The sequence below is a fragment of the Neovison vison genome, chromosome 1 (genome assembly GCF_020171115.1).
Source record: "Neovison vison isolate M4711 chromosome 1, ASM_NN_V1, whole genome shotgun sequence".
Lineage (NCBI taxonomy): Eukaryota > Metazoa > Chordata > Mammalia > Carnivora > Mustelidae > Neogale > Neogale vison.
The window spans coordinates 140353369-140379954 of record NC_058091.1 but is presented as its reverse complement, the minus strand read 5'-3'; the positions used below and the strand labels follow the sequence as shown (position 1 = coordinate 140379954).

Below are 26586 nucleotides of genomic sequence, written 5' to 3'. Positions count from 1 at the left end.
TAAAGCCTCTGCCTTCTGCTCAGGTCATGATCCCAGGGTTCTGGGATCGAGCCCCCATCAGGCTCTCTGCGGGGATCCTGCCTCCTCCTCTCTCTCTCTCTCTCTCTCTCTCTGCCTGCTTCTCTGCCTACTTGTCTGTCAAATAAATAAAAAATCTTTAAAAAAAAAAAAAAAGATTTATTTACTAGAGAGAGAGCGCGCGCATGAGTTGGGGGGGCGGTGTGGTGGTGGAGAGGGAGAAACAGACTCCCCGCCGAGCAGGGACACTGACATCAAGAAGGCAGACCTTTCACCAACTGAGCCACCTAAGCACCCCAAGACTATTCTTTCTTTAATTAGAGCAGTCACATCCTTTCAGCACTGCAGTTTAAAAAAAAATGGAATAATTTTATTTTTTTTAAGTTTATGTATTCTTTTTTAAAGATCTTATTTATTTTTTGGACAGACAGAGATCACAAGTAGGCAGAGAGGCAGGCAGAGAGAAAGGAGGAAGCAGGCTCCCTGCTGAGCAGAAAGCCCGATGCAGGGCTCGATCCCAGGACCCTGGGATCATGACCTGAGCCGAAGGCAAAGGCTTTAACCCACTGAGCCACCCAGGCGCCCCCAAGTTCATGTGTTTATTCAAGTCCTCTCTGTACACAGCACGGGGCTGCTCACAACCCCAAGGTCAGGAGTGGCAGACTCTTCTGACTGACCCAGCCAGGTGCTCCCAAAAGCTGAATAATTTTAGAAAAAGAGTGACGTCATTCAATATTTTTCTTTAAAAAAAAAAAAGCCCTCGAAAAGGGATGGCAGCAAGTAACCTGCCAACAGCCGCCAACCGGCTACACGCTGAAGTCCGCATTCCTGTGAACGACGCCAAGCCCAGCACGAGGAGGGGGCGGGCCCGAGGGCGGGGCGGGGGCGGGGCGCGCGGGCCGGACCCTGGGGGCCGGCGGCGGTTCCGGAACCAGCTGCAGGCTGCTGGCGGCGCGCGAGGTAGGCTTCCCGGGGCGCAGAGAGGGCGCGGGAGAGTTGGTACGACTTCCCAGGTGCGAGCCTGGGATCGGATTCCGGACTGGGGCGTCCTGATGAGCGTGGGCAGCCCGGCAATCCGCGCCCTGAAATGGGGTTCAGGAAGCAGAATGGGATCTGGGAATAACAAGGTCGAGCAATGAATGACTTTTCTGAGTTCATGATTTAAAGCGCCCCCCCAAGCATTGTTCTGTATTAGTGGTTTTTAAGATAAGAGAAGTACTTGCTAAATAGTGAGTGATGCTCTGGGGGCGGGGGTGGGGGAGTGGGAACCGGGGTGCTGTGAATATTTCATCTTGCTCCAAGGTTGTTAGGCACGTGTATGCATATCTAAAAATTCATTGAGCCGTACTCAAAATCTGCGCACTTTAGAGAAGTTATTATTCAATTTGACAACATTTAAAAATAAATCTAAAGCAGAAACATGTGTTTTGTTTTGTTTTTTTAAGTGAGAGAGGAAAGCAGACTTGAGATTCCATCGAAAGAGGACTTAGGGGGCCAAACTAGCACATCTGCTCCTTCCGTGTATGGATAGGAACAGCTGTAAACTTTGTCTTTCCTGATTCTTAGAACTTGCACCTTTAGCTTTTTATAGAAAGAAGCTTTATCTTTCTCTCAAAAAGCTAAGAAGTGGTTAAGTTATGTACATGATGTTAACTTACATTTCTAGTTTGTGTGAAAGGGATAAAATTGTCTAATTTCAGATTGCCCTGGCTCTGTGTTGAAATTATGCTTCCCTTTTGTTTTAAGTAGAGAACTGCTTTATGACTCCTTGAGCTCAGGTTCCAAAGTCTCTGGCTGAAGATGTAGATGGAAAAACTGTAACTTTCGCTTTCCCCTGCTCAATATAATCAGAGACTTGGGGATGCCTGGGTGGCTCAGTGGGTTAAAGCCTCTGCTTTCAGCTCAGGTCATGATCCCAGGGTTCTGGGATCGAGCCCCTCATCAGGCTCTCTGCTCAGTGGGGAGCCTGCTTTCTCCTCTCTCTCTCTCTGCCTGCCTCTCTGCCTACTTGTAATCTTTGTCTGTCAAATAAATAAATAAAATCTTTAAAAAAAAATAAAAAAATATAATCAGAGACTTTGCTCTGACCTGTCAGATAACTGAGAGTCACCTCCTGACATCAACAGGACCTTGCAAAAGCATTTATTGACAAATATTTTCAAAGAAGAGAATTTATGTTCCCAAAGGGGGGGGAGGCTTCACCTTAACTCCTAAGCCCCCTGGAACCAAATTTTGTAGTAAAGGGAACTTTTCCTGAAATGCCTGCTTGTAGGTGATGTGTGCAATTCTCTGATAAATCATTAAATTAGATCTGCCTATAATAGCATGCTAGTATAATCTAAACCAAATCAGTTTCACTGATTCAAAGGGAATGTTAGAATTAATCAAGTTATACTGTCCTTAGTATTACAGAGTTCCCATTGAAAGGACAGACATTTTCCTCATACCTTCAGATAGATTTGCAGTTATGTTTAGGCGTCCTTTTTTTCCCTCAGTTCCTTTGTGTGCATTTTCCCATGCAAAAAAGAAACTATGAGAAAATTATTTGAAAATGCAAACTTATGGAATAGAGATAGGACATCAAACCCACATATTTATTTTCACACCCTCCTGAAACCCCACTAGAACAACAATGTTTTTTAAAGCATAAACCACTAGGGTAGAGAGAACAGATGAGAAGATAAATGCAATAAAATTTTGAAATCTAGAAAGCAGATGGACAAGTGGAAAAGGATTTTGAAGAAAACTAAATTCTAAACTAGCAATGGGAACAGCCAATAAACATCCCTCTTTGCATTATAGAATCCCCAAATGCTCAGGAATTAGAAGAGTTTCCTCCAGGACGTAGAAGGGTATGATTGAAACTAGAAACATTGCTTGAAATTCTGCTTCAGAAAAGGCTAAATTCCCAGATCCTTTTCCCAACTTCCCACAACAAGGTAACTGCCTGTCTCTTGTGGCACCAGCAGAGTTTGGGGGAAGGCTTTATCCCCTGCAGAAGGTAAGGACTCTGGACAGGAGAGAGACAAATATATAGCTGGGGATTCGAGTACCATACTGAAAATGGAGACTAGTTGAACACAGGTAAACTGAATGTTGGGACCCTCTCTCACTTCTGTCCTTTCCTCATGTGGCCCTAAGACTTGATCCTTACAATAGGGGTTGGGAGAGCCATCTATGGAAAGTCTGACCAGTCAATAATGATAATAATAATAATAATAACGACATCTGGGTTTCCACATGAAATCCACTCCTATCCTTACAATGAAGCTTATAGTCAGTGAGCCCACCCACATACTTAAACATCTGATCAGCTTTTCAGTACTACTCTTAAACAGGAGCGGATCATAATAATTTCTGGGCATTTGAGGAAAGTCAGTAGTTAGAAAGACAGAAGACAAATTAACAGGAAAAGTGACTTGTAAGCAGCAGTATATGTAGAAAAGAGAAAATATATCCATTCTATATATGAAATAAGAAAATAATATAAAAAGAACGTCAGAAACAAAAAAATATGTTCTTAGGGTGCCTGGGTGGCTCAGTGGGTTAAAGCCTCTGCCTTCAGTGCGGGTCATGATCCCAGGGTCCTGGGCTCACATCGGGCTCGCATCCTGGTCCCGCATCAGGCTCTCTGCTCTGCGGGGAGCCTGCTTCCTCTTCTCTCTCTCTCTGCCTGCCTCTCTGCCTGCTTGTGAGATCTCTCTGTCAAATAAATAAATAAAATCTTTAAAAATATATATGCTCTTGAAAATGAAAGACTTAATGGCAGGAAAGAAAAGGCAAATAAAAAGAAATTTTATTTAAAAATTAATAGAAAGGTAGTAAGATAAAAATTAAGGTGGTCTCTGAGAAAATAGAGCAACAAGATGAAGAGCTGGAAAATAGAAAAAAAAATATGAGAAAAAAATTTGTAATACTACGTCATGAGGTTCTACTGCCAGAATAAAAGGGGTCCCAGAAAGAAATAGAAACAAAAGAGGGACATAAATCATCTAAATAATTCGAGATTTTTTTCTAGCATCGAGGCATATGACCTTCCAGATTCAAAGAACTCAGGAAAATGGTGGAAAACAGAAAACAAAAAAGAAAGCATAGAATTATGAAATTGGAAAAAGTAGGGGCAAAGAAAAGCCTTGCGAGAGAGAAAAGCATATTGGCCTCATAGACTATATCAGAATGCTTTGAACTTAAGAAACATCTCTGGAAGCTAGAAGACAATGGAATGACTTTTTCGAAATTATGAGAAAAAACTGATTTCTAATGAAGAATTCTATACCCAGCAAAACTACACATCAAGGATTGAGAATAGTACGAAGATATGCGAAGTCACAAAAACCTTTTTTCCTATGCCCCTTTCTCAGAAAGCTGTTGGGAGTCGTGTTTCACCAGTGCAAGGACAGTTTAAAAAAAAAAAAAAAAAAGAGGAAAACATAGGATAGAAGAATCAGGATATTCATCGAAAGATAAAGAAATCTTTAGGGTGATGATCGAGAGAGAGAATGCTAGTTCTGCACCGGGTGTGAAAAGCACCCAGGTCAGAAGTCTCTGGAAAGTCTCCTCCAAAAGGGTGATTTGGTAGAATATCTGATATCAAAGAGATTGAGAGTATTGATAGGGTTATTGGGGTAACTGGTGGAACTTGGAGCTGAATTAGTAACAAGTACACAGGAATTTTATGAAGGAAAAAGCAAGGCAGTTGTTAACTACAGAATAAAAAGTTGTGCACAAAAGGAAAAGTAATCATAGAATACTATGTGCTTTAGCTGTGAATAGTATTTACCTGGTCATAGTCATGTGTACTCCAAATATTTAATCAAAAATAGGCTGTAGTCAGAGGAGCACGAGACTCTTGATCTTGGGGTTGGGAGTTTGAGCCCCACGTAGGTTGGAGAGCTTACTTAAATAAGTAAATAAATAAACTGAAAATAAATAGGCTGTGTCTATGTTGAAAGGCTGGTTAAAATGAGAAGGTGGCATGTGTGTTGGGAAGTTGAAGGAGAGCCAAATGGATATCATTTCTCCATGTTATCTAGAAATGAAAAATCAAGAAAATAGAAAATAAGCATTCTATTCTGAGATACAGAGTTAGATTTCTAGACTCAGCTAAGAGAGTTCAAGATGGTTGCCCGTCTCATTCGAATGGGGGCTGCTATTTTCACAACTCTGAATCTCTTTCAGTTATATGCATTACAATGGCTAAAAAATAAGAAGTCAGCTTGAAATGAAATGTTTAAAACTAAAGAGTGAGATGCTAGAGAAAATCCTAAGCTTACAAAAATTATAAAGTGTGGCCTGCCTCTCTCTCTCTCTCTTTCTTTCTTTCTTTCTTTTTTCTGTTTTTTTTTCTCCTCTCCTTTTAAAAAACTTAAGTCCTAAGGACTCTAACATTAAGATATAATTCTATTTATTTAGAGATCCTTCCTAATATGTAATAGGAGGTGTGCCTCTACCATCAGACTCACTGAAAAGTAATTTTTCAGATGGCTTTTCTTTGGATGTGGAAATAATTTTAAAAGCCAGACTGCGAAGGACAATAGGTTTGTATTTCATTCATCAATAGAATTGCCATGCCCTTGAATGACAGCGATCCGAATATTCTCGGTGCAGGTGTTGGAGCTCTCTGCTTGGAAGGCAAGGCGTCTCGGGAACCATGGAGGGTACAAGAACTTTCCTTGATGTTAAAGAGTACCCTGACGCGGAGGTACAGAGAGATCAAGTGTTGACTCTGGAAGAATGGCAAGAAAAGTGGGTGAGCCGCAAAATTGGATTCCATCAGGAGCAAGGGCATAAGTAAGAAATGTTCAGTTTATGACAGAGAAATGCTTTATTAGAAACTGACTTTGGCGGGGCGCCTGGGTGGCTCAGTGGGTTAAAGCCTCTGCCTTCAGGTCAGGTCAGGATCTCAGGGTCCTGGGATCGAGCCCCGCATCAGGCTCTCTGCTCAGCGGGGAGCCTGCCTCCCCCTCTCTCTCTGCCTGCCTCTCTGCCTACTCGTGATCTCTGTCAAATAAATAAAATATTAAAAAAAAAAAAGAAAGAAACTGACTTTGGAAATAGAAATAGTAATATAGGGACCTGTTATTGGACGACTTTTACGAAGCACGTGCTTAGTTTTTCACGTTTCAGCGTCTCTGCCGCATCACAGGTTGATGGGCAATCTTCTCTCTTCCCAGGGTGTATAAATAAAAGTGTGACTTGCATGTGCAGGCGTCTCAGACTTATGAAATACATCTTTCTTTTAGGGCCCTGTCGCATCTGGGTATTGGTCATGCATATTTATATATACAGCGGAAGCCTGCATTTATGTATATATCTCTTTATACTGAAGAGTGGTGTTCTTTTTTTGTTCTTTTTCCTTTCTTTCTTTCTTTTTTTTTTTTTTTTTGACAGAGAGAGGGAGTGAGCATGAGTGGGGAGGGCCAGAGGGAGAGGGAGAAGCAGACTCCCCGCTGAGCAGGGGACCTGATGCAGGGCTCCATCCCAGGACCTGGGGACTATGACCTGAGCCAAAGGCAGACGTTTCATAACAGAGCCACCCAGGTGCCCCATGAAAAGTGGTGGTGTCCTGACTTTGCTTGCTGACAGTATGTGTTCAGATGCAAAGTGTTATCTGTGTGGTGGCGGAGGAGAAGCTGAGAGAGGTTATTACGAGAGCTAGGATGCTGAACAATGGATCGGTAGTACAAGGCTTCGGACAGTAGCGGTATATCTGGGCCAGCGCTAGGTAAAGCGGTCAGGCTTGCTCAAGGCAACCGCCATGACTTTCCAGAGGACGACATCATCATCGTCATTGTCATCATCATCACACCTGCACACTGAGGGGCAGCTGGGCATGTCCCCAGAGCCATCCTATGGGTTATCTTTGTCATGTGGGTGACCTTAGAAGAGCCACGTCTCTACGGAGGGAATTAACTACAGAGTTAAACTTCTCAGAGCTTCACGGTCTGAGACCCTGGCACCTGTTTACAGAGCTTCCCATATAACACGTGTTGAAAAATCCGCTGAGTCCAGACGCTCGCCATCTCTCTTTCTCTGTCTCTCTCACACATACACTTTCGGAAAATTAAAGAATTTCCAAAACGACAAGAAAAAACAACTTCAGGTTACTAATCAGGAAAGCCCCAGGGTCAACTCAGATTCCCTCCTCACTAGCTACGGGACTAAGTGAGTCGTTTAACCTCCCTCTTCCTTCATATATAAACTGGAGAGAAGAATAATGTTTTCTACTCTGTAAAGTTGTGGGGAATATTCAGGGAGATGATTTATGATGAGTACTTGACGTCATCCGAGTATAGTCCTTTCCTCCATGCACTGGGCTAACAAAAACAAAAAATATATTTTTTTCCTCCCCAGGCTATTAAAGAAGCATTTGGATACTTTCCTTAAGGGCGGGAATGGACTGAGAGTATTTTTTCCTCTTTGTGGAAAAGCGGTTGAGATGAAATGGTAAGAGCAAATAAGTATTCATACACTTTCTTTTCTTGATGGCAAATGTGTTGGGTGAATATTTAATAGGATATAGGTTTAAAAATCCCAACACAAACCACTGGTGTGGTCTTGTCTTTCTGTATTGGGTTTCTAAGGAAAAAAAAATATATAGTTTGGAACCAATGGTGGGGTTTCAGGGGATACAGAGGACCAGCTTTCTCTCTTATATCTGCAACATCTTTGTATACAGTTTCATTTTTGTAGGTCGTTTAGAAACTTGGCTGAGTTAATTTTAGATGTTTTTAATGGAGGTGGGCAGAAAAATTCAAAATGAATTATAACTCTTTGGCAAGACAACGTGTAGACCATGGTTCAATGTAGCTCTTCCTTCCCACTACAAGTGCATAGGCAATTATTTTCCAGAATCATTTTATAAAACCAGTGATGAGGAAAGTAATTCTTGTGAGTAATTCTCTGTGAAGAGAATTAGCTTTAGTAAGCCACCATTACTACAGATTACCCTGAAGTCACAAACCCGGCAATCGTTTTCTATATGGAACTCAGCTGCAGTGAAAATGCATGGACACTATTTTTTTTTTCAATTTTTAAAAGATTTTATTTATTTATTTAAGAGAGCGTGTGAGAAGGGGGAGGGTCAGAGGGAGAAGCAGGCTCCCCGCTGAGCAGAGAGCCCCATGCGGGGCTCGATCCCAGGACCCTGAGATCATGACCTGAGCCGAAGGCAGATGCTTAGCCGGCTGAACCACCCAGGTACCCTGCGCAGATGCTATTATACACACCAAGATGTACCACTAATTTATAAGCTTGAATGTTGAGAATTTTGGCCATTAGGCAGGAAAGAACATTTCAAAGTATTTATAAAAGAGATTAGTATATGAAAAATCTAGTAACTTAGAAATGCTCTGTTTGCTATATAAATGTAGGTGGCTGCCCCAGAGAAACCCGAATGCGTTTGGAGCTGGTTTTCCAGGGCAGATGTGGCCTTCTTACAGGCAGCCCACCCACGTGCTCCACTCGTAGCTGAGCGTTTGGGACACGGCCATGGTGGCCTCAGATTCTGGTTTGGCCACAAAATTAATATTTAAACTATATCACTAGACTTAGACCTCCTGGACTCACTGGACTAGAAGAGTTCTTTGAAAACTACTTGCAGGAAAAACATTAACTCTATAAACAGATTGTCTTACTGTTCTGTTGTGAAGTGTTAACAATGGAGGGTTAGCAGAGGTTTAGAGACAAGATTAGGAAGTGGAATGATAAAACAGACAATCAAATGTGCTTGTGGAAATGTGTCGACATGTGTCAAAATGTGCTTGGGATCTAAAGTCATTTGTAACAAAAACACCAGAACTAAGCCATTACAATGGTAGGTGAGCTTTTGTATCAGAGGGTTTTTCCATTTATGTATCTAATCTGTGTCTTATGGTCTGTCAACGTATCAGATGTAATCTCATAGTTATCTATGAGATGAGACCCAACAGCATTAAAATAAAATGTTTAACATCTTTCCTTAGGTTTTTTTTTTTTTTAGTTTTGGGGGGGGTTTTAAAGTTTTTTTAGGGTTTTTATTTTTTTTGTTCCTTAGGACAGTGTAGTCCAACATAATTCAGCCTGTGTCAGTCTCTAATAGGCTCTGCTTTTATCTTCAAATGTAAATAAAAATCCTCACAGCCAGGGTGCCTATGTGGCTCAGGCAGTTAAGTGTCTGCCTTCGGTTGAGGTCCTGGGATTGAGCCCCACATAGGGCTCTCCGCTGAGCAGGGAGCCTGCCTCTGCTGCTCCCCTGCTTGTGCTCTCTCTCTCACTCACTTTCTTTCTCTCACATAAATAAATAAAATCTCAAAAAAAAAAAAAAAAATCCTCACAGCCAGTCTGGGTAACTTCGTATAGAGAATTAAAAAATACTAAATTGTCCTCAAGTGGAGGCATTTGGCTAACTGAGCTGGAAAAGCATGCAGCCCTCGCTCTCACGGTCATAAGTTCGAACCCCACATTGGGTGTAGAGCCTACTTAACAAAATAAAAAACTTGATTATTTAATAAATAAGTAAATAATAAAATAAGACATTAAAAGATATTCCCTGTATGTTAACTTACAAATTTAGGCTAGTTATTAATGTGTCTATTTTAGAACTGTAAACAGTTTATGCTCTGACCTTGATGAAAGTGATAGCCTTGTGTGGGCAAGAGGTACAATCAGTTCCCCTCTACCTCTTGTTTTGAAAATGCTAACTTCAGTCGGACTGCATTGATAAGTCAGGGGACAACTTGAGCATGATGTGAATTTCACATTCGCTTATGTGTCATTTTGTGTGCAAGAAGCTTGAGGTAAGAGCAGAAAACCACACGCAGATGAATGCAGCCTAGTGTGAAGGGACAGGACCCTCCCCGGCACCCTCCTCCAGCAGCTCCTGGACACCTAGGCTGATCTGTGTGCTGTGAGCCCCTCCCAGCCACCGAACCTCCCAGTAATATCCCCCCTACCCCCTACAGTGCACAGTAACTAACAAGCTGCAGCCCCACCAACACTCTGGGGTATTTATATATTTTGTAACCATTTAACACTGTTAAAATACCCTACTACCATTTCTGTTAGGTTTCTGGAGCTCTCTTTTTTTTTAAGATTTTATTTTAAAATAAACATGCCCCAACATGGGGCTTGAACTCACAACCCAGAGATCAAGAGTCATATGCTCTACCAACGGAGCCAGCCAGGCGCCCCCTCTCTTTCCTCTTTTTAATGTGGCACTGGCAGGGTTTTGGGGGGTTTTTCCCCCTTATGTATTATTTATTAAGGTTACTTCTAAAGTGTAACCATATATTTTTGAGAAAATCCTGATTCACAGAGACAAGTGATGGCAAATGTGTAACAGCTTTTTAAAAAATTTTAAATTAGGGGCGCCTGGGTGACTCAGAGGGTTAAGCCTCTGGCTTCAGCTCAGGTCATGATCTCAGGGTCCTGAGATCAAGCCCCGCATCGGGCTCTCTGCTAAGTAGGGAGCCTGCTCCCTGCCCTCTCTCTGCCTGCCTCTCTGCCTACCTGTGATCTCTCTGTCAAATAAATAAATAAAATATTTTTTAAAAATCAAATTAAAGCATAATTGACATATAACATTGTGTTAGTTTCAGGTGTATAAGATAATGATTTAGTATTTGTAAATCTGTACTTACAGAACTTTTTTTTCTTGTGATGCGGACTTTAAGATCTACTCCCTTAGCAACTTTCAAATATTATTAACTGTAGTCACCAAGCAGGGCATTACATCCCCATGGGGCTTATTTATTTCATAACTGGGAATTTTGACCCCCCTTTGCTTGTTTTGACCACCCCCAACGCCCACCTCCGGCAACCACCAGTCTGTTCTCTGGATCCATGAGCTTGGTTGGGTTTTTTCTTTTGTTAGATTCCACACACAAGTGAGACCATACAGTATCTGTCTTTCTCTGTTTAACTTACTTCATAGAGTGTAATGCCCTCTAAGTCCATTCCTGTTGTCACACATGGTAAGATTTCATTCTTTTTTATGGCTGAGTAATATTCCTCTGTGACAGAGTTTTTCAATATTGTGCTCCACCCTCCCTTTTCCCCATAAACCTTTTGATTTTTATGGCTTGATTTTGCATAACATAGTGATTTTTAGGGATGCCTATGTTGCATTATAGCAGAACTGACTGTGTTTATTTAATTTGACAAAAATCAGTGCTGTGTCGCTAACACTATTTCCTCTGGAGTCCACGATCCCATAACTGTGGCTTCTGTAATTATAAAGCTTACCAGGAAAACACAAGTTATTTGCAAATGGCAGTTAGATAAATTTCTGGATAGTGTTTATTGTCGGTAAATAGAAATTGTAAGATTGTAAAAATGGATGCTAATGTCCTACAGCCCTATTCTCCAGCACGGCTGCTACTAGCCTCATGTAGCTATTTCAGTTTAAACTAAGTCACACTGGGGGTACCTGGGTGGCTCAGTTCATTGAACCTCTGACTCTGAATGTTGGCTCAGGTCATGATCTCGGGGGTCAAGAGATGGAGCCCCACTGAGCCCAGAGCCTGCTTGAGATTCTCCTTCTCCCTCAGCCCTTTCTCCCCCGCCCCCCACTCTTGGCATATATGCACACTCTCAAATAAAGTCTTTTTAAAAAATAAACAAAACAATAAACTAGGGGCTCCTGGGTGGCTCAGTGGGTTAAGACTTTGCCTTCGGCTCAGGTCACGATCTCAGGGTCCTGGGATTGAGCCCCATATCGGGCTCCCTGCTCAGCGGGGAGCCTGCTTACCGCCCCCTCTCTCTGTCTGCCTCTCTGCCTACTTGTGTTTTCTCTCTGTCAAATAAATAAATAAAATCTTAAAAAAAAAAAAAACCAATAAACTAAATCACAATAGCCACATTTCCAGTGCCACTAGCCAATGTGGTTGGCTGCTGGATTGGATGGTACAGGTGCAGACACCTCTATCAGCACAGAGAGTTTAGAAGGGCAGGGCTGATTTAGAGAAACTGAAAAGCATTTCTAATCCACAGGATACAGGGAGCCTGGGTGGCTCAGTCGGTTGGGCGCCTGCCTTCGGCTCAGGTCATGATCTCAGGGTCCTGGGATCACACCCCATGTCAGGCTTCCTGCTCAAACAGGAGCCTGCTTCCCCCTCTCCCTTTGTCTCTCCCCCAGTTTGTGCTCTCTCTCAAATAAACAAAAGTCTTTTTAAAAAATCCCATAGGATGCTTTTAAATTAGAAACTCTTCTAATCAAACCCATTTGTAAGAAGATCAACATTTTAAGGTATTAGTTTTCCAAATTTTTAATTTTTCCTGAAGTCATATAAGTCAGTTTCTCAGAATTCCATGTACTAGTAAGTTTCAGAATAAATAGATCCACTTCTCTACAAGTTCTGTGAAACCCTATGGCCCCAAATTCATACAAATCCCTTAAAGTTAAGGGAAATGAAAGTTTATAGGGATATACCCTTTTATTTAGTACTGTATTTGGAAGAAAAATGTAAGTGTAAATATATGATTTCATGCAGGTTTGCAGACCTAGGACACAGTGTCGTAGGTGTGGAAATCAGTGAACTTGGGATACGGGAATTTTTTACAGAGCAGAATCTTTCTTACTCAGAAGAACCCATCACGGAAATTCCTGGAGCCAAAGTTTTCAAGGTCTGTCTTGTTTTTGGTAAATACCGATTTCCATATCCCCATAAGAAAGGTTTTTCTTAGCATGGGTTATTAGACAAGTGTCACATGACTCCTCTTTCCCACACGGATTCACCGGGACATTACAGAGTTTAAGGAGCTAGGGCTGAAAAAGATAGGTAATCGCCAGACACGCACAAATGTATACAACAGCTGATATCAAAGTCTGTCTATACTCATGGTTTTGGTTTGTGTTTGTTTGATTTTTTAAATTTATAAACAGGCATTTCTGAGAATGTCTTGTGCCACACCCTGCGTAAGACACTGAAGAGATAAAAACACAGTCCATGCCCTAAAGAATCTCTTCGCTTAGGAGAGAAGAAAAACACAGAGGAAAGCTCTTTGTCATACACAGAGCTAAGCGTAAAGACACAGGGTAAAATGGGAGCAACAAGGAGCCAGGCATGGTCTCAGATCCCCTGGGAGGCTGGTCCTTCATTCTGAGCGGTAAAGATTTTAAGGAAGAGCAGGACTCGGCTGGATTTTTCTTTTGAGACAAACCTTCCTTGCAGCCTCAAGGAAGAGAGACCAGATGGGGAGCTGTGAGCGGAGGTCCAGGCAACAGCTCTCAGAGGGCCACAGGGCATATAGAGGGACAGGCAGATCAAAGCAATGTTTAGGATGTCAAATGGGCAGGATTTCAGATTAACTGACTGGGGATGAAGGGGGAGCTGAGTTTGCCTCTCCAGCCCAGATGCCTGGAATGGACCGCGGAGAGTAAAAGAGAAACAAGCTGAAGGGGAAGAGAAAATGAGTTTTGTTCTCAGGATGATGAGTTTGGGGCCCCTGGCTGGCTCAGCGGCTACAGCACGAAACTCTACATCTCCAGATTGTGAGTTCCAGCCCCATGCTAGGCACAGAAATCACTTAAAAAGAAAATGGATGAGTTTAAGAGAACGATGGAATGGCGAAGGTGTAGGTGGCAAATGGCTTTCTGTCTGGGGGGCCGTGGGTGGCGTTTGGGCTGGAAGTGATCGATCTGGGAGTTGTCTTCATCCTGTGATCACAATGAGCCAGACCTTTGCCTGCTTGGGGTAAGAATGTGGGAATTAAAGACCACTCAAATGAGAACAAGCAAGGCCGTTTTTTTGTTTTTGGTTTTTGGTTTTCTTGGAGGGGCCAGCTTCTGAAAAAGCTCAGAGGCAGGCAGGGGGTGGGAGAGCTTCGTGCTGGAAACCACAGGGAGGCCATTTGGAGGCTGCGGACACCAGGGAGGCAGACGTGAGCTAAAGAGAGGGGGCATCCTGTGGGATTGGTTTGGGGGCTGTATTTGGCTTTCTCTGGTTAATCCTGGGTTGGAAGAGGGAAAGGTGATGAAATTTAGGGAGGCAGTCACGGACATGTCATCGAGCAGAGACTGTGGCTTGGCTTCCCAGGCTGGCTGCTGCAGTCAGTCCAAGCTCTCTAGTCCGACAGGGTCTGGCCATCGTCCGTTGGTACATTCAATCTCTCACAAGGTACTCTGTTTTCTAAATATTGAAACTAATTGCAGGTCAGTAGGAGGCTTAATAGTACTTTATTGTACAGCTTCCTTCCACCCTGTTCTCAAATCTTCCCAGGAATTAACTCAGTCCAAAGACGCCAGTCCTGGAGCAGTGGTTCTCAGCCTCGGGGGGCCCGTGTGCAAAGGCCTCCTGTGGCTCTTACAAAACTGCGGGTCCCAGGGCTCACCCCACGCCCATCAAATCAGAATCACAAGGGGGTGGGGGGCTCAGCATCAATGCTGTTTAAAGCTCCCCAGAGTTGAGACTCACCAGCTGTGCTCTCTGCCACCTCGCCCGCCCCCCTGGGTGGACCCCCACAGTGCTTCCAGAATGGCCTTCAGAGACCTTTCCTCAACTTGTAAACCACTGTTGGTGCCTCAGTTCAGAATACGATCCAACACGTGCATGTCCTGGCCTCTCCTTCCTTGCCCTTCACCCAGCCCCCAGCCCCCAGGCTTCTCACATCCCCTGGACCCAGCAGAATCCATGTCCCTTTATGCCCCTGGACTGCACTCCCAGCCCCCCTCCCCCCTGTAATGTTAGCAGACGCTCCCTGGGCAGCTCCCCGCTCCATCTTCTGAGTCCCCACGTTCCCGGGCATGCAACCAGAACAGCCCAGGCCATCCGGTCCTTAATGCATCTCCTGCCCTCACCTCTCTGCTTTACTAGGCTGTCCTCACTGCGGGCAGAGCCCGCGTCAGATCCGCACCCCCTTCCTAGAACCCAGGGTGGTTCTAGGGCTCAGGCAATAAACACCCACAAGCCGATGAATGAAAGAGAGAAAAGCCAGGAATCCACACAACTGTACTTTGCACAAATGCCTTTCAAAGTATCTGACCTTCCTCTATCAGCCTGCCTGGTCATTGGTTAACTCGTTTGTTTACCTTTAAGAGTGTCAAAATATCAGGATTCTGCTAAAGTCAATATCACTAAAACGAACAAGCCCCCCAAATAATTGCTAACTCATCTTCAGGTTTAACCTCTCTATGATTTTTCTCTTTGAGTGGATCCCAGAGAACCTCAGACAGGCCAAAAACAAAAAACAAAAAACAAAAACCCCGGGCACCTGGGTGGCCCAGTGGGTTGAGCCGCTGCCTTTGGCTCAGGTCATGATCTCAGGGTCCTGGGATCGAGTCCCGCATCAGGCTCTCTGCTCGGCAGGGAGCCTGCTTCCCTCTTTCTCTCTGCCTGCCTCTCCATCTACTTGTGATTTCTCTCTGTCAGATAAATAAATAAAATCTTTAAAAAAAAAAAAAAAAAACCCAAACCCCAACTAACCAAACAAACGCAACGAAAGTAAAAAACACAGCGCTGTTTATAAAAAATTATTTATAGTAAGGCCTTATTTTATTTCCCATTAAAAAAAATTCCTTGCTACAATTGTATTCTTCATGTTTCCCTCCATATTCTCTCCCCACCACCTTTGCTATGCCTTTCCCCTCTTATCTTTCCTTAACCACCCAGGTAGCTCCTAACTAAACAGCTTTTTTTTTTCCTTGACTTTCATTACAGAGCTCTAAAGGGAACATTTCGTTGTACTGTTGCAACCTTTTTGATCTTCCCAGGTAGGACTGAATGCTACGTCTGTACTTTGAATGCCCTGAGTGCTCGCCAGGCAGTGCTGGGGGAACGGGGGGCTTTTGCTGACCCTCGCCCAGTTGGGGTAGCATGGGTGGGAGTCTCCGGCCCGTACTTCTTCGGACCACAGCCCACCATGTCTGCACACTTGATAGCTTCGTCCTTGATAGCTTCCAAAATATGGAGAACATTGTTATGACTCCAGGCTGGGCGGGGGAAGGAAGGAAGAGCAAAACAGTGTCTTCGCTTCACACCTGATCGGTTACAGAAAGGACTTTCGAAGTGTAGAAAGTGGTCCTACCTCCTGAAAGGCCCTGGTGCTTCCTCGGGAGCCTGGGAGCAGGTTGTCACAGATTGCCCTGTAGCTCTCCTCTGCACTCCCAAGTCAGAGCAGAAGGGGGAGGCTACTGCCACCGGCTCCTAAAGCTGGAAGGAGCTCCTCACACCCACATTCACGCATCCCTGCAGAAGCGGGGAACTCAGCCAGAGATCTGGATCCCTTGACAGCTGGTGCAATACCAACACGCGCCGCTAGGGACGCTGTGCTGCTTGTTCGAGACTCAGTTTTTTTCTTATGTAAGATGTATTTCTGTTTCTTTTTCTTCCTGCTAGAGCCAATATTGGCAAATTTGACCGGATCTGGGATAGAGGAGCATTAGTTGCTGTGAACCCAGGCGATCGTGAGCGGTTAGTAATTTGGTTTCTTTAATGACGCTGGCTTTCCCTTTTGGGCCTTCTTCATTTAACGTGCTGTCCTTTTCGTGAGCTCCAGAAAATCAGTTAAGACTTCCACTAGTTTGCAACAGCTTCTTGTATCTGGAATTAGAAGACCTAAATTAAGTACCATCTTTGTGTAAAAAGGATAGGATTTGGCTGTGGCCATGGGGAGTTGGTGCAGACTTGTGGCTCTGTCACTTCCAAGCTGTGTTGCCTTGATCCAAGTACTCAAGGTCTCTGTTGACTCCTCTGCAAGATGGCGGAGTGTCTGCTAATAGGGCCCCCACCTGCCCTACCCCCCCCTTCCACTGACCTCACCTGGCACCTGTCTGGGGCACTTGCCATGTGACAGGCATTGCTTGAAACACTCTATCAACAGCTTCAATCGACCAAACAACCCTGTGGGACATATGCCCCATTGTTCCCATTTTACAGATGGGGAAGGATGGAGCGTGGAGCCCAGCATGGGGCTTGAGTTATGGTCAAAGAGATCACGTTGCTTGACCGAAGTCAGGCAGCTGGCACGCGACAAAATCCAGACTCAGACCCAGGGAGTTTGGTCGAAGCCCACACTCCCGAAGGACGGATCTGCAAAGTGCCTGGCTATTCTCCATAGCTGTCTGAGTATTAGCTGCCATTATGTCAGAGCTTTGGTTACTGATGTTTTTGACCATTCTTACCGAACTTACTCTTACAAGAAAATAAAATTAAAACATGAGAAAGCATACGGACTAAAACATGGCCACTCCTAGGTACTTTCCAATCCAAATATCACTCACGTACTTACTTGGAGAGAGCATATAAATGTTGAATTATATCGTGGGATGGAGGCCAGCTCTTAACACATGTCCAAAGGCTTGCATCCACCTCAGTGAAATAAAATTTTTATTCCTTAAAAATTAATTATTTCGGGCGCCTGGGTGGCTCAGTGGGTTAAGCCGCTGCCTTCAGCTCAGGTCATGATCTCAGGGTCCTGGGATCAAGTCCCGCATCGGGCTCTCTGCTCAGCAGGGAGCCTGCTTCCTTCTCTCTCTCTCTCTCTGCCTGCCTCTCCGTCCACTTGTGATTTCTCTCTGTCAAATAAATAAATAAAATCTTTTTTAAAAAATTAATTATTTCATGAGTCAAGCCGATTGCCAAACCTAATCTTAAGAAGACCATGCCACATTTTCTTTTTTTTCCTTAAAGATTTTAAGTAATCTCCACCCCAATGTGGGGCTTGAACTCACAGCCCCAAGATCAAGGGTCCCCTGCTCTACTGATGGAGCCCGCCAGCCATGTGCCCCTCATGCCACATTTTCTTTTCTTTCCTCTTTTTTTTTTCTTTTTTTCTTTTTTTAAGGAGGCTCCACACCCAGCCTGGAGCCCAACGCAGGGCTTGAACTGACAACCTTGATATCAGGACCTGAGCTGAGCTCAAGAGTCGGACACTTAACTCACTGAGCTACCCAAGAGCCGCACACATTTTCTTAATATATATTTTCCTTCAGTGATAATTCACACTCCCGTGTTCCTTTTTCTTTCTGTCGCCACCCCTCCTCTTTCTCCTCCTTCTGGAAGCTTCCCCTTCCTCACACACCTAGAGGCCATCATTCCCTAAGGGACCATCCTCAGCATTTGCTTGTGTCTGCCTGTCCCTTACCCTTGCTTCTTTCTTGAGCCCTTCAATTCTGTTACTTTCATTCAGTCATTCAACAAACATGTACTAAGTTCCTGCCATGTTCTAAATACACACTGTGCCCATGTTAGGGAAATGATGGAACAAATCGTGGCTGGTACCTGCCTTTCTCCTTGTTCTATTTCCAGCTCTGGTCTTCACCTGGACATCCACATCACATTTCAACATCTGCTTTGCATTTCTTGTGTGACGTCCATGTGCTTTGGCAACTCACGGTATCCCATGCAGCTTTGTTTCCATAAAACACCACGTATGGGGGCACCTGGGTGGCTCAGTGGGTTAAGCCGCTGCCTTCGGCTCAGGTCATGATCTCAGGGTCCTGGGATCGAGTCCCGCATCGGGCTCTCTGCTCAGCAGGGAGCCTGCTTCCTCCTCTCTCTCTCTCTGCCTGCCTGTCCATCTACCTGTGATTTCTCTCTGTCAAATAAATAAATAAAATCTTTAAAAAATAATAAAAAAAAAAATAAAAAATAATTAAAAAATATAAAACACCACGTATGTCCACTGAACCCATATCTGCTGGATGTCTACCCTTGTTGGTGTTTCCCTTTCCCTGATGATGTTTATCCTTGTCTTTGATTAGTCCTTGCAGGGGCATTGATTTGTGGGCTCAAATCCACAGGGAGGAGAGCAAACTGGAAGTCACAGAGCTCACTCGAAGGGCAGACCAGGCACACTGTCTAATTCCCCCCCTCAGCTGGCACCGTCTATGTCTAGCACATAGTAGGAGCTAAACAAACACTTGTCAAATAAATGAACGAAAGACGACTAGACTCAAAGCGAAGGAAATCCCCTGTTTCCTACCAGCCACGACCACCTCCTCTGTCCTAGACATAAAGGCCATCTAAGTGGTACCACAACGAGTCGTGAGACCCACCTAGAAGTCTTGTTTAAGGCGTTCAGTTCTGGCTTAGCCACAGTCTCTGTGTCCTCCCTGGTTCCTCCTCTCTCTTTTCTCGAAGCCCAGCCGTGTGTGTGTGTGTGTGTGTGTGTGTGTGTGTGTGTGAGCACAGCCCCAAGCACACCTGAGAACACGTTGGCCTTCATTACCAGAATAACAGCTTCTGTCAAGCCAGCAGAAAAATACGTTTCTTTATCTTCGTCCTGGTACTTCGCATGTTCGAACTGTATCTCATTCCTGTCGTTAATACCTGCTTTGACGGCACACAGGCAAGTCCTGAGCTGTTTGCTGCGGGGCCCTTCAGCTCTCTGGCTTGACATAAATCACTGGGGCAAACCTCTCTCATTTTTCTGAATTTTTTGGAAAATGGTTGAGAAAGTCTGCATTCCAGAGGGAAGGAAGTGTGTCAGTCCCAGGACACCCGGCCAAACCAGTCTGACTGATCACCTTCATGGGGACGGCACTTCCTCCTCTTTTTTTTTTTAAAGACTTATTTTTTCATTTTGAGAGAGACAGAGTGTGAGCGGGGGGGGGGGGGCATAGGGAGAGAGAGAGAGCCTCAAGCAGAACTGAGGGGGGAAACCAACACGGGGCTCAGTCTCCCGACCCTGACATCATGACCTAAGTGAGACCTAGAGTCATTTGCTTAACAGACTGAGCCACCCTAGTGCCCCACTTCTTCCTTCTTCTTAAGACCAACAATCAGAAAGTTAAGGTTTTTCTTTTAAAGATTTTATTTATTTACTGAGAGAGAGAGCCCACTCATGAGCATGGGGGAGGGGCAGAGGCAGAGGGAGAGGCAGGCTCCCAGCCTGGTCCGGGACGCCCTGCCCCAGAGCTTTAGTGCTGTGTGTGTGTGTCCAGAGACCCGCATCAGGCTGGAAGGAGTCTCTGCTTGGCTATAGGTGACATCTTCTGGTCTGATGGGCTCCGGAAGCCCACCCCCGTTTGAGTCCTGTCTTTACTCGTGCCCAGCAAAGGCAGGTGACGGAATTTGCTGACTCTTTCTGACATTTAGGATGTGAATTGACTTCAGGGCCTTGTTACGAGAATGAAACTCAGTAATGCAGAGGGCCATGAACCTGGTTTCCCTCCCTGCCACTCACCCCCGGCAGGCTTTGCCTTTATGGAGAAATGTAACCCCTTACCCTGTTGTGTTCTTTTCAGCTATGTGGATGTCGTGCTGTCCCTAACGAGGAAAGGGTTTCACTACCTCTTGGCTATTCTTTCTTATGATCCCACTAAATACGCAGGTAAAGTTTCTTTTGTTTTTCTTTTTCTAAGATGTTGCCTCATTTCCTGATTTAATTCTATAACACGGATAGCACCACTGGCTCCAAATTTAGATCACAGGAAGAATACTGCTTTTTTTTACCCAGGAAGAAAAGTCTGGTTTGGGTAAATGGAAACTATAAACCTTTTTTCCCTCTTCCCACTTGATACACGTTTTTCTTGTCTTCCGTTCCGTTTACGGTTCCTAGCTCAGACGATACAAGACAGGGAGAAATGGATGGCCCTAATACAAAAGCGAGGTCTCATGAACTCTGGAGTAGGAGGAAGAGAGACGATTTGCCCGGCTTGAATATAGCCTGTATGTTTCATCCCTGCCGTGGGGGACGTGTTAGGTGCACGCCCGCAAACACACACACACACACGCACCGCCTCTAGGACAACGGGTGAGACATGGATGTACGGTGATAGGAAGTGTGCAGAAAAATCCCCGCACTATTATGGCTTTTTACTGCTGAAATTTTACAATTTATTGCATTCTTTAATAATGATCGTTGTTTTGAACTCATCAAAGTGAGGTTTTCTTCTGGATTCCTTTTGATGGGTTTCAACGTTGTAGGCTTAACCTTTGCCATGACTGATCTTTTATTTCCAGGAAGAAGTGAAAACCAAATACATAGACTTTTATTGTAAAAATCACCTTTTTGATTTTTTAACAGTTTTTAAATTTTTTTTAAAATGCGGCTTTTTAGGGGCGCCTGGGTGGCTCAGTGGGTTAAGCCGCTGCCTTCGGCTCAGGTCATGATCTCAGGGTCCTGGGATCGAGTCCCGCGTCGGGCTCTCTGCTCAGCAGGGAGCCTGCTTCCCTCTCTCTCTCTCTGCCTGCCTCTCCATCTACTTGTGATTTCTCTCTGTCAAAAAAAATAAATACATTAAAAAAATAAAATAAAATAAAATGCGGCTTTTTATAAATAATTACATAGGCTCTTTTTTTTTTTTTTTTTTTCTGTTTGAGTAAATCAGATCTTAAAAGCTCATTAAAAGATGAGCCCTAGTGTCCATAATTAAGTCTGGAACAATCAGATGGAAATGGAAATTAATGGAGACAGACCTCAACCCTGCTAATCTGATTTAAATTCCATTCCTGAACAGGAAGCTTAACGCAGGGCTTGTGGGCAGAAAACACAACAGGCTCTGTCTGGGGCTGGAATTCAGAATAGCTCTTGAAAGGAGCAGAAGCTAAATTTTCTTTAAAGTAAATGGCCTGCAGCAAAGTGGGAGGGATGTGTAGAGAGTGATTGAGTGTAGGAGTCACCGGAAAGCAAAACTCCAGAAGATGAAGGAAATGCCAAGGAATTTGTTAATGAACTTCATTCTGATTTTAAAATTCCCAAGTCCCTAAAACTAGACAGCAGCATGCAAAAGAATGAAACTGGACCACTTTCTATACGCAAAAATAAATTCAAAATGGATAAACGATCTATATGTGAGACCTGAAACCATAAAAATCCTAAAAGAGAACACAGACAGTAACTTCTTTGACACTGACCGTAGCAACTTCTTACTACGTGCGTCTCTTAAGGGAAACAAAAGCAAAAACGAACTATTGGGGCTTCAGCAAGATAAAAAGCTTCTGCACAGCAAAGGAGAAACATCAACAAAACTAAAAGGCAACCTTTGGAATGGGAGAAGATACTTGCAAATGACACAGCTGATAAAGGGTTAGTATCCAAAATCTATAAAGAACTTATAGAACTGAACACCCCCCAAATTAAATAATCCTGTTAAGGAAAAGGCAGAAGACATGAATAGACATTTTTCCAAAGAAGACATAGAGATGGCCAACAGACACAGGAAAAGATGCTCAACATCACTCAGCATCAGGGGAATACAAATCAAAACCAAGATGAAATATCACTTCACATGCCTTGTCAGAATGGCCAAAATTAACAACACATCAAACAACAGGTGTCGGCGAAGATGCAGAGAAAGGGAATGCACCGTTGGAGGGAATGCAGACTCATGTAGGCACTCTGGAAAACAGTACGGAGGTGCCCAAAAAAGTTAAAAATAAAACTGCCCTACAGCCCAGCAACTGTACTATTCGGTATTTACCCAAAGAATACAAAAATACCGATTCAAAGGGATACATGCACCCCGATGTTTATTGCAGCATTATGTACAACAGCCAAACTCTGGAAAGAACCCAAATCCCAAATGTTCATCGAGTGATAAATGGATAAAGAAGATGTGGTATGTAGATAAAGGATGGAATATTACTCAGCCATAAAAAAGTGAAATCTTGCCATGTGCAACAGTGTTCATGGAGCTAGAGATACAATGCAAAGCAAAATAAGTTAAAGAAGGATAAATACCATATGATTTCGCTCTTATGTGGAATTTAAGAAACAAAACAGATGAACATATGGGGCAAAAAAAAGAGAGAGAGAGAGAGAGAGAAACCAGGAAACAGACTTTTAACTGTGAGAACAAATAAGGGTTACCAGAGGGGAAGTGGAAGTGAGGCAATGCTGGTGGGATGAGTGATGGCTATTAAGTAAGGCACTTGTGATTAGCACTGGGTGTTATAGGGAAATGATGAATCACTAAATTCTACACCTGAATATTACTCTGCATATTTACTAACTGGAATTTTTTTTTTTAAAGATTTTATTTATTTATCAGAGAGAGAGGGCGAGAGAGCAAGCACAGGCAGACAGAATGGCAGGCAGAGGCAGAGGGAGAAGCAGGCTCCCTGCCGAGCAAGGAGCCCGATGCGGGACTCGATCCCAGGACGCTGGGATCATGACCTGAGCCGAAGGCAGCTGCTTAACCAACTGAGCCACCCAGGCGTCCCACTAACTGGAATTTAAATAAAAATTTGAGAAAGGGGGCGCCTGGGTGGCTCAGTGGGTTAAGCCTCTGCCTTGGGCTCAGGTCCTGATCTCAGGGTCCTGGGTTCAAGCCCCGCATCGGGCTCTCTGCTCAGCAGGGAGCCTGCTTCCCTCTCCCTATGCCTGCCTCTCTGCCTACTGGTGATCTCTCTCTCTCTCTCTCTGTCAGATAAATAAATAAAGTCTTTAAAAAAATTTTAAAAACTTGAGAAAGGAAAAAAATTTAAAAAGATCCCAAGTCCCATGGCTGGCCCAGCCATGTCATGTAAGTTGGAGATGGGCACCCAACACTGGCATCCCCCTGGGTAAGCCCGTCTACTTCTTCGGTATGACACATGCAAAGGAAGTAGCAGAGGAATCGGTCACATCCTTACCAACCCAAGAATTAAGCTGAGTATGGAATAATTCTACCTAAATCCCAGAAATCAGCTGAGCAGTGGGCCCTGAGAATTTCTCTCTAGAATTAGATCTGCAAAAATTCGTCTTCACCTGCTTTCTCTTTTACCTAGGCCCACCATTTTACGTTCCGGATGCTGAAGTCAAAAAATTATTTGGTAAGTTATTTATATTTTAAATAAAGTCAACAATTAGCCGTTTGATCTGTTACCACCGATTCGTCTCTGGAAGTCTATAAAATCTGGAAGGCAGAAACCATTTTACTGAAGAATATTTTATCCCAGAAAAGGGACTGATCTCTGTCATACGCCTTTTAGCTAAGTGGTTGTGCTTTTGTGTGAGAGGCATTTGGATTCTTCCAGACAGAATGTGTGTTTCATTTGGGTCTTAGGAGTTCTAAGTGGTAATAGCAATACAGAGGTCCGTTTGCCTTTAGCGTTTCCCCATTTTCATTAAAAACAAAGTCGGGGGTGGGGGCACCTGGGTGGCTCAGTTGATTAAGGGCCTGCCTTTGGCTCAGGTCCTGATCCCAGGGTCCTGCCTGCTCAGCGGGGAGCCTGCTTCTCCCTCCTCCCCCACTCACTATTCTCTCTCTCTCTTGCTCACTGTCTCTGTCAAATAAATAAAACCTTAAAAAATAAGTTCTTAAAAAAGAAAAAAAAAAAAAGAGGGGCACGTGGCTGGTTCCGTTGGAAAAGTATCTGACCCTTGATCTCAGGGTCATGAGTTTGAGCCTTACATTGGGTGTAGAGATTCCCTTAAATAAAACTTTAAAAAAAATAAAGAAAAATCTTCAGTAACACTACTTTTATAAAATGATTTGATGAGTTTTTAGAAGATCCGCAATTGCATTCTTTTTTTTTTTTTTTTAAGATTATTTATTTATTTATTTGACAGCGAGAGAGGGAACACAAGCAGGGAGAGTGGGAGAGGGAGAAGCAGGCTTCCTGCTGAGCAGAGAGCCCCATGCAGGGCTTGATCCTAGGACCCTGGGACCATGACCCGAGCTGAAGGCAGAGGCTTAACCCACTGAGCCACCCAGGTGCCCCACATTTTTTTTTTTTTTTAAGATTTTACATATTTATTTGAGAGAGTGAGTGCAAGCAGGGAGAGGAACAGAGGACGAGGAACGGGTAGACTCCATGCTGAGTGCGGAGCCTGACAGGGGGCTCGATCCCACGACCCTGTCTGTGATCGTGACCTGAGCCAAGATCAAGAATGAGATGCTCGACCAAATGAGCCACTCAAGTGCCCCTCTAATGCCTTCTTCATTAACGATTTCGCTTGTTTCCCTTTCTTCTTGTTATAGGCTCATTATGCAACATTCATTGCCTTGAGAAGGTTGATGTTTTCGAAGAACTACATAAAAGTTGGGGAATTGACTACATTGTTGAAAAGTTGTATCTATGTACGGAAAAGTAAATGAGACAAGTAAAAACAAGTGATATCAACATGTTTTGGGGCAGCTGACGGTTATGCTAAGGCAAGAAACTATACTGATGGCTCTTGAAAAAGGTTGTTTATAAATCACATCACAGATCTTTGCTCACAAATGTGTTTATAAATCACATCACAGATCTTTGCTCACAAATGTGTGTAACTTTATAGAAAAGAATACAACTAAATTGGTAAAGTAGCTACCTTTAGAAAGGAAAGTGTAATTGGAGGGGGTCAAAGAATATACCTGTTTTACTTACAGATTGCAAGAAATTTTTTACAACCAGCTTGTGTTGTATAATTTAAATAAATTAAAAACTAAAGGGGCTCCCAGCTGTCTCAGTTGGTGGAACTATGTGAATCTTGATCTCAGAGTCATGAGTTCAAGCCCTACGTTGGGTGTGGGGATTACTTTAAAAATCTTTTAGGGGCGCCTGGGTGGCTCAGTGGGTTGAGGCCTCTGCCTACAGCTCAGGTCATGATCGAGCCCCGCGTCGGGCTTTCTGCTCAGCAGGGAGCCTGCTTCCCTCTTTCTGCCTGCCTCTCGCCTACCTGTGATCTCTGTCAAATAAATAAAATCTTAAAAAAAAAAAATCTTTTAAAAAAATAATTAAAAATTTAAAATAATTTTTAAAAATAAATTAAAAATAATTAATTTTTAAAGTAAAAATAAAAATAAATGCAATGCATGTAACTTAAGGAAACAGAATAGGCAGAGAAATGGATACTTTTATGAAATTTAGAAACACTGAGGCCATGTAACACTTTACTAAGGTTCAAGGTAAAAGACCAAGAAATTTATATGAGGGGCGCCTGGGTGGCTCAGTGGGTTAAAGCCTCTGCCTTCGGCTCAGGTCATGATCCCAGGGTCCTGGGATCGAGCACCGCATCTGGCTCTCTGCTCAGCAGGGAGCCTGCTTCCCTTCCTCTCTCTCTACCTGCCTTTCTGCCTACCTGTGATCTCTGTCAAATAAATAAATAAAATCTTAAAAAAAAAGAAATTTATATGAAATATTAGCTTTACTGTAAACCTTCATCTTATCCTCAATCCGAGCAGCCCTTTTCACATTTTTTTTCTCCTTAGATAATTTTATGGGTAACAAAATTAAGAAGCATATTTTAAAATGTATTAAACAAACCAATCTATATGGAAAAGGATATTTTCCCCAAGCCGTTAAAAAAGTAAAAATTTTTGGTGTGCCTGGGTGGCTCAGTGGGTTAAAGCCTCTGCCTTTGGCTCAGGCCATGATCCCGTGGTCCTGGGATCGAGCCCCGCATCAGGCTCTCTGCTCAGCAGGGAGCCTGCTTCTCCCCCTCTCTCTGCCTGTCTCTCTGCCTGCTTGTGATCTCTGTCTGTCAAATAAATAAATAAAATCTTTTTTAAAAAAGTTAAAAATATTAAGGTTTTTCTCTAAGTTTGGCAGGGTTTTTTGGTTGTTTTGTTTTGTTTTTCTATGTTTAATCTTGTTTAAGTGCTAACATCTTACGAGCTACAGTTTACTTGGGGCTGGATTCATGACTGTTCCTTTCCCTGTTTTTCATTCGCATCACATTTTGTTATCTCAGACACCTCTCTCCAGCCGTACAACTTCATACCCAAACGATCTGGATTAT

The 26586-nt window shown here is 43.6% G+C and overlaps 2 protein-coding genes across 3 annotated transcripts in view; one reads left to right on the top strand and one right to left on the bottom strand.

Moving 5' to 3' along the window:
• Positions 1 to 3193, bottom strand: part of KDM1B (lysine demethylase 1B) — a 58609-nt gene extending 55416 nt beyond the window's left edge. The window contains exons 1-2 of the mRNA XM_044251658.1: positions 3173 to 3193; positions 924 to 1100 (exon numbers count right to left, since the gene is read on the bottom strand). Coding sequence (XP_044107593.1) covers positions 924 to 1100; positions 3173 to 3193 — 198 coding nt within the window. The remainder of the gene's footprint in view (positions 1 to 923; positions 1101 to 3172) is intronic.
• Positions 920 to 25299, top strand: TPMT (thiopurine S-methyltransferase). Of its 2 annotated transcripts, XM_044259553.1 has the most exons (9): positions 920 to 978; positions 5626 to 5808; positions 7372 to 7464; positions 12489 to 12621; positions 15654 to 15706; positions 16332 to 16406; positions 20183 to 20268; positions 23649 to 23693; positions 24845 to 25299. In XM_044259553.1, the coding sequence occupies exons 2-9, from the start codon at positions 5669 to 5671 to the stop codon at positions 24955 to 24957; spliced, it is 738 nt and encodes a 245-aa protein (XP_044115488.1). In that variant the 5' UTR covers positions 920 to 978; positions 5626 to 5668; the 3' UTR covers positions 24958 to 25299. The 2 variants fall into 2 exon arrangements, with proteins under 2 accessions (XP_044115488.1, XP_044115480.1); XM_044259545.1 differs by lacking the exons at positions 23649 to 23693; positions 24845 to 25299 and adding an exon at positions 20490 to 21001.
• Positions 25300 to 26586: the final 1287 nt, after the last annotated feature.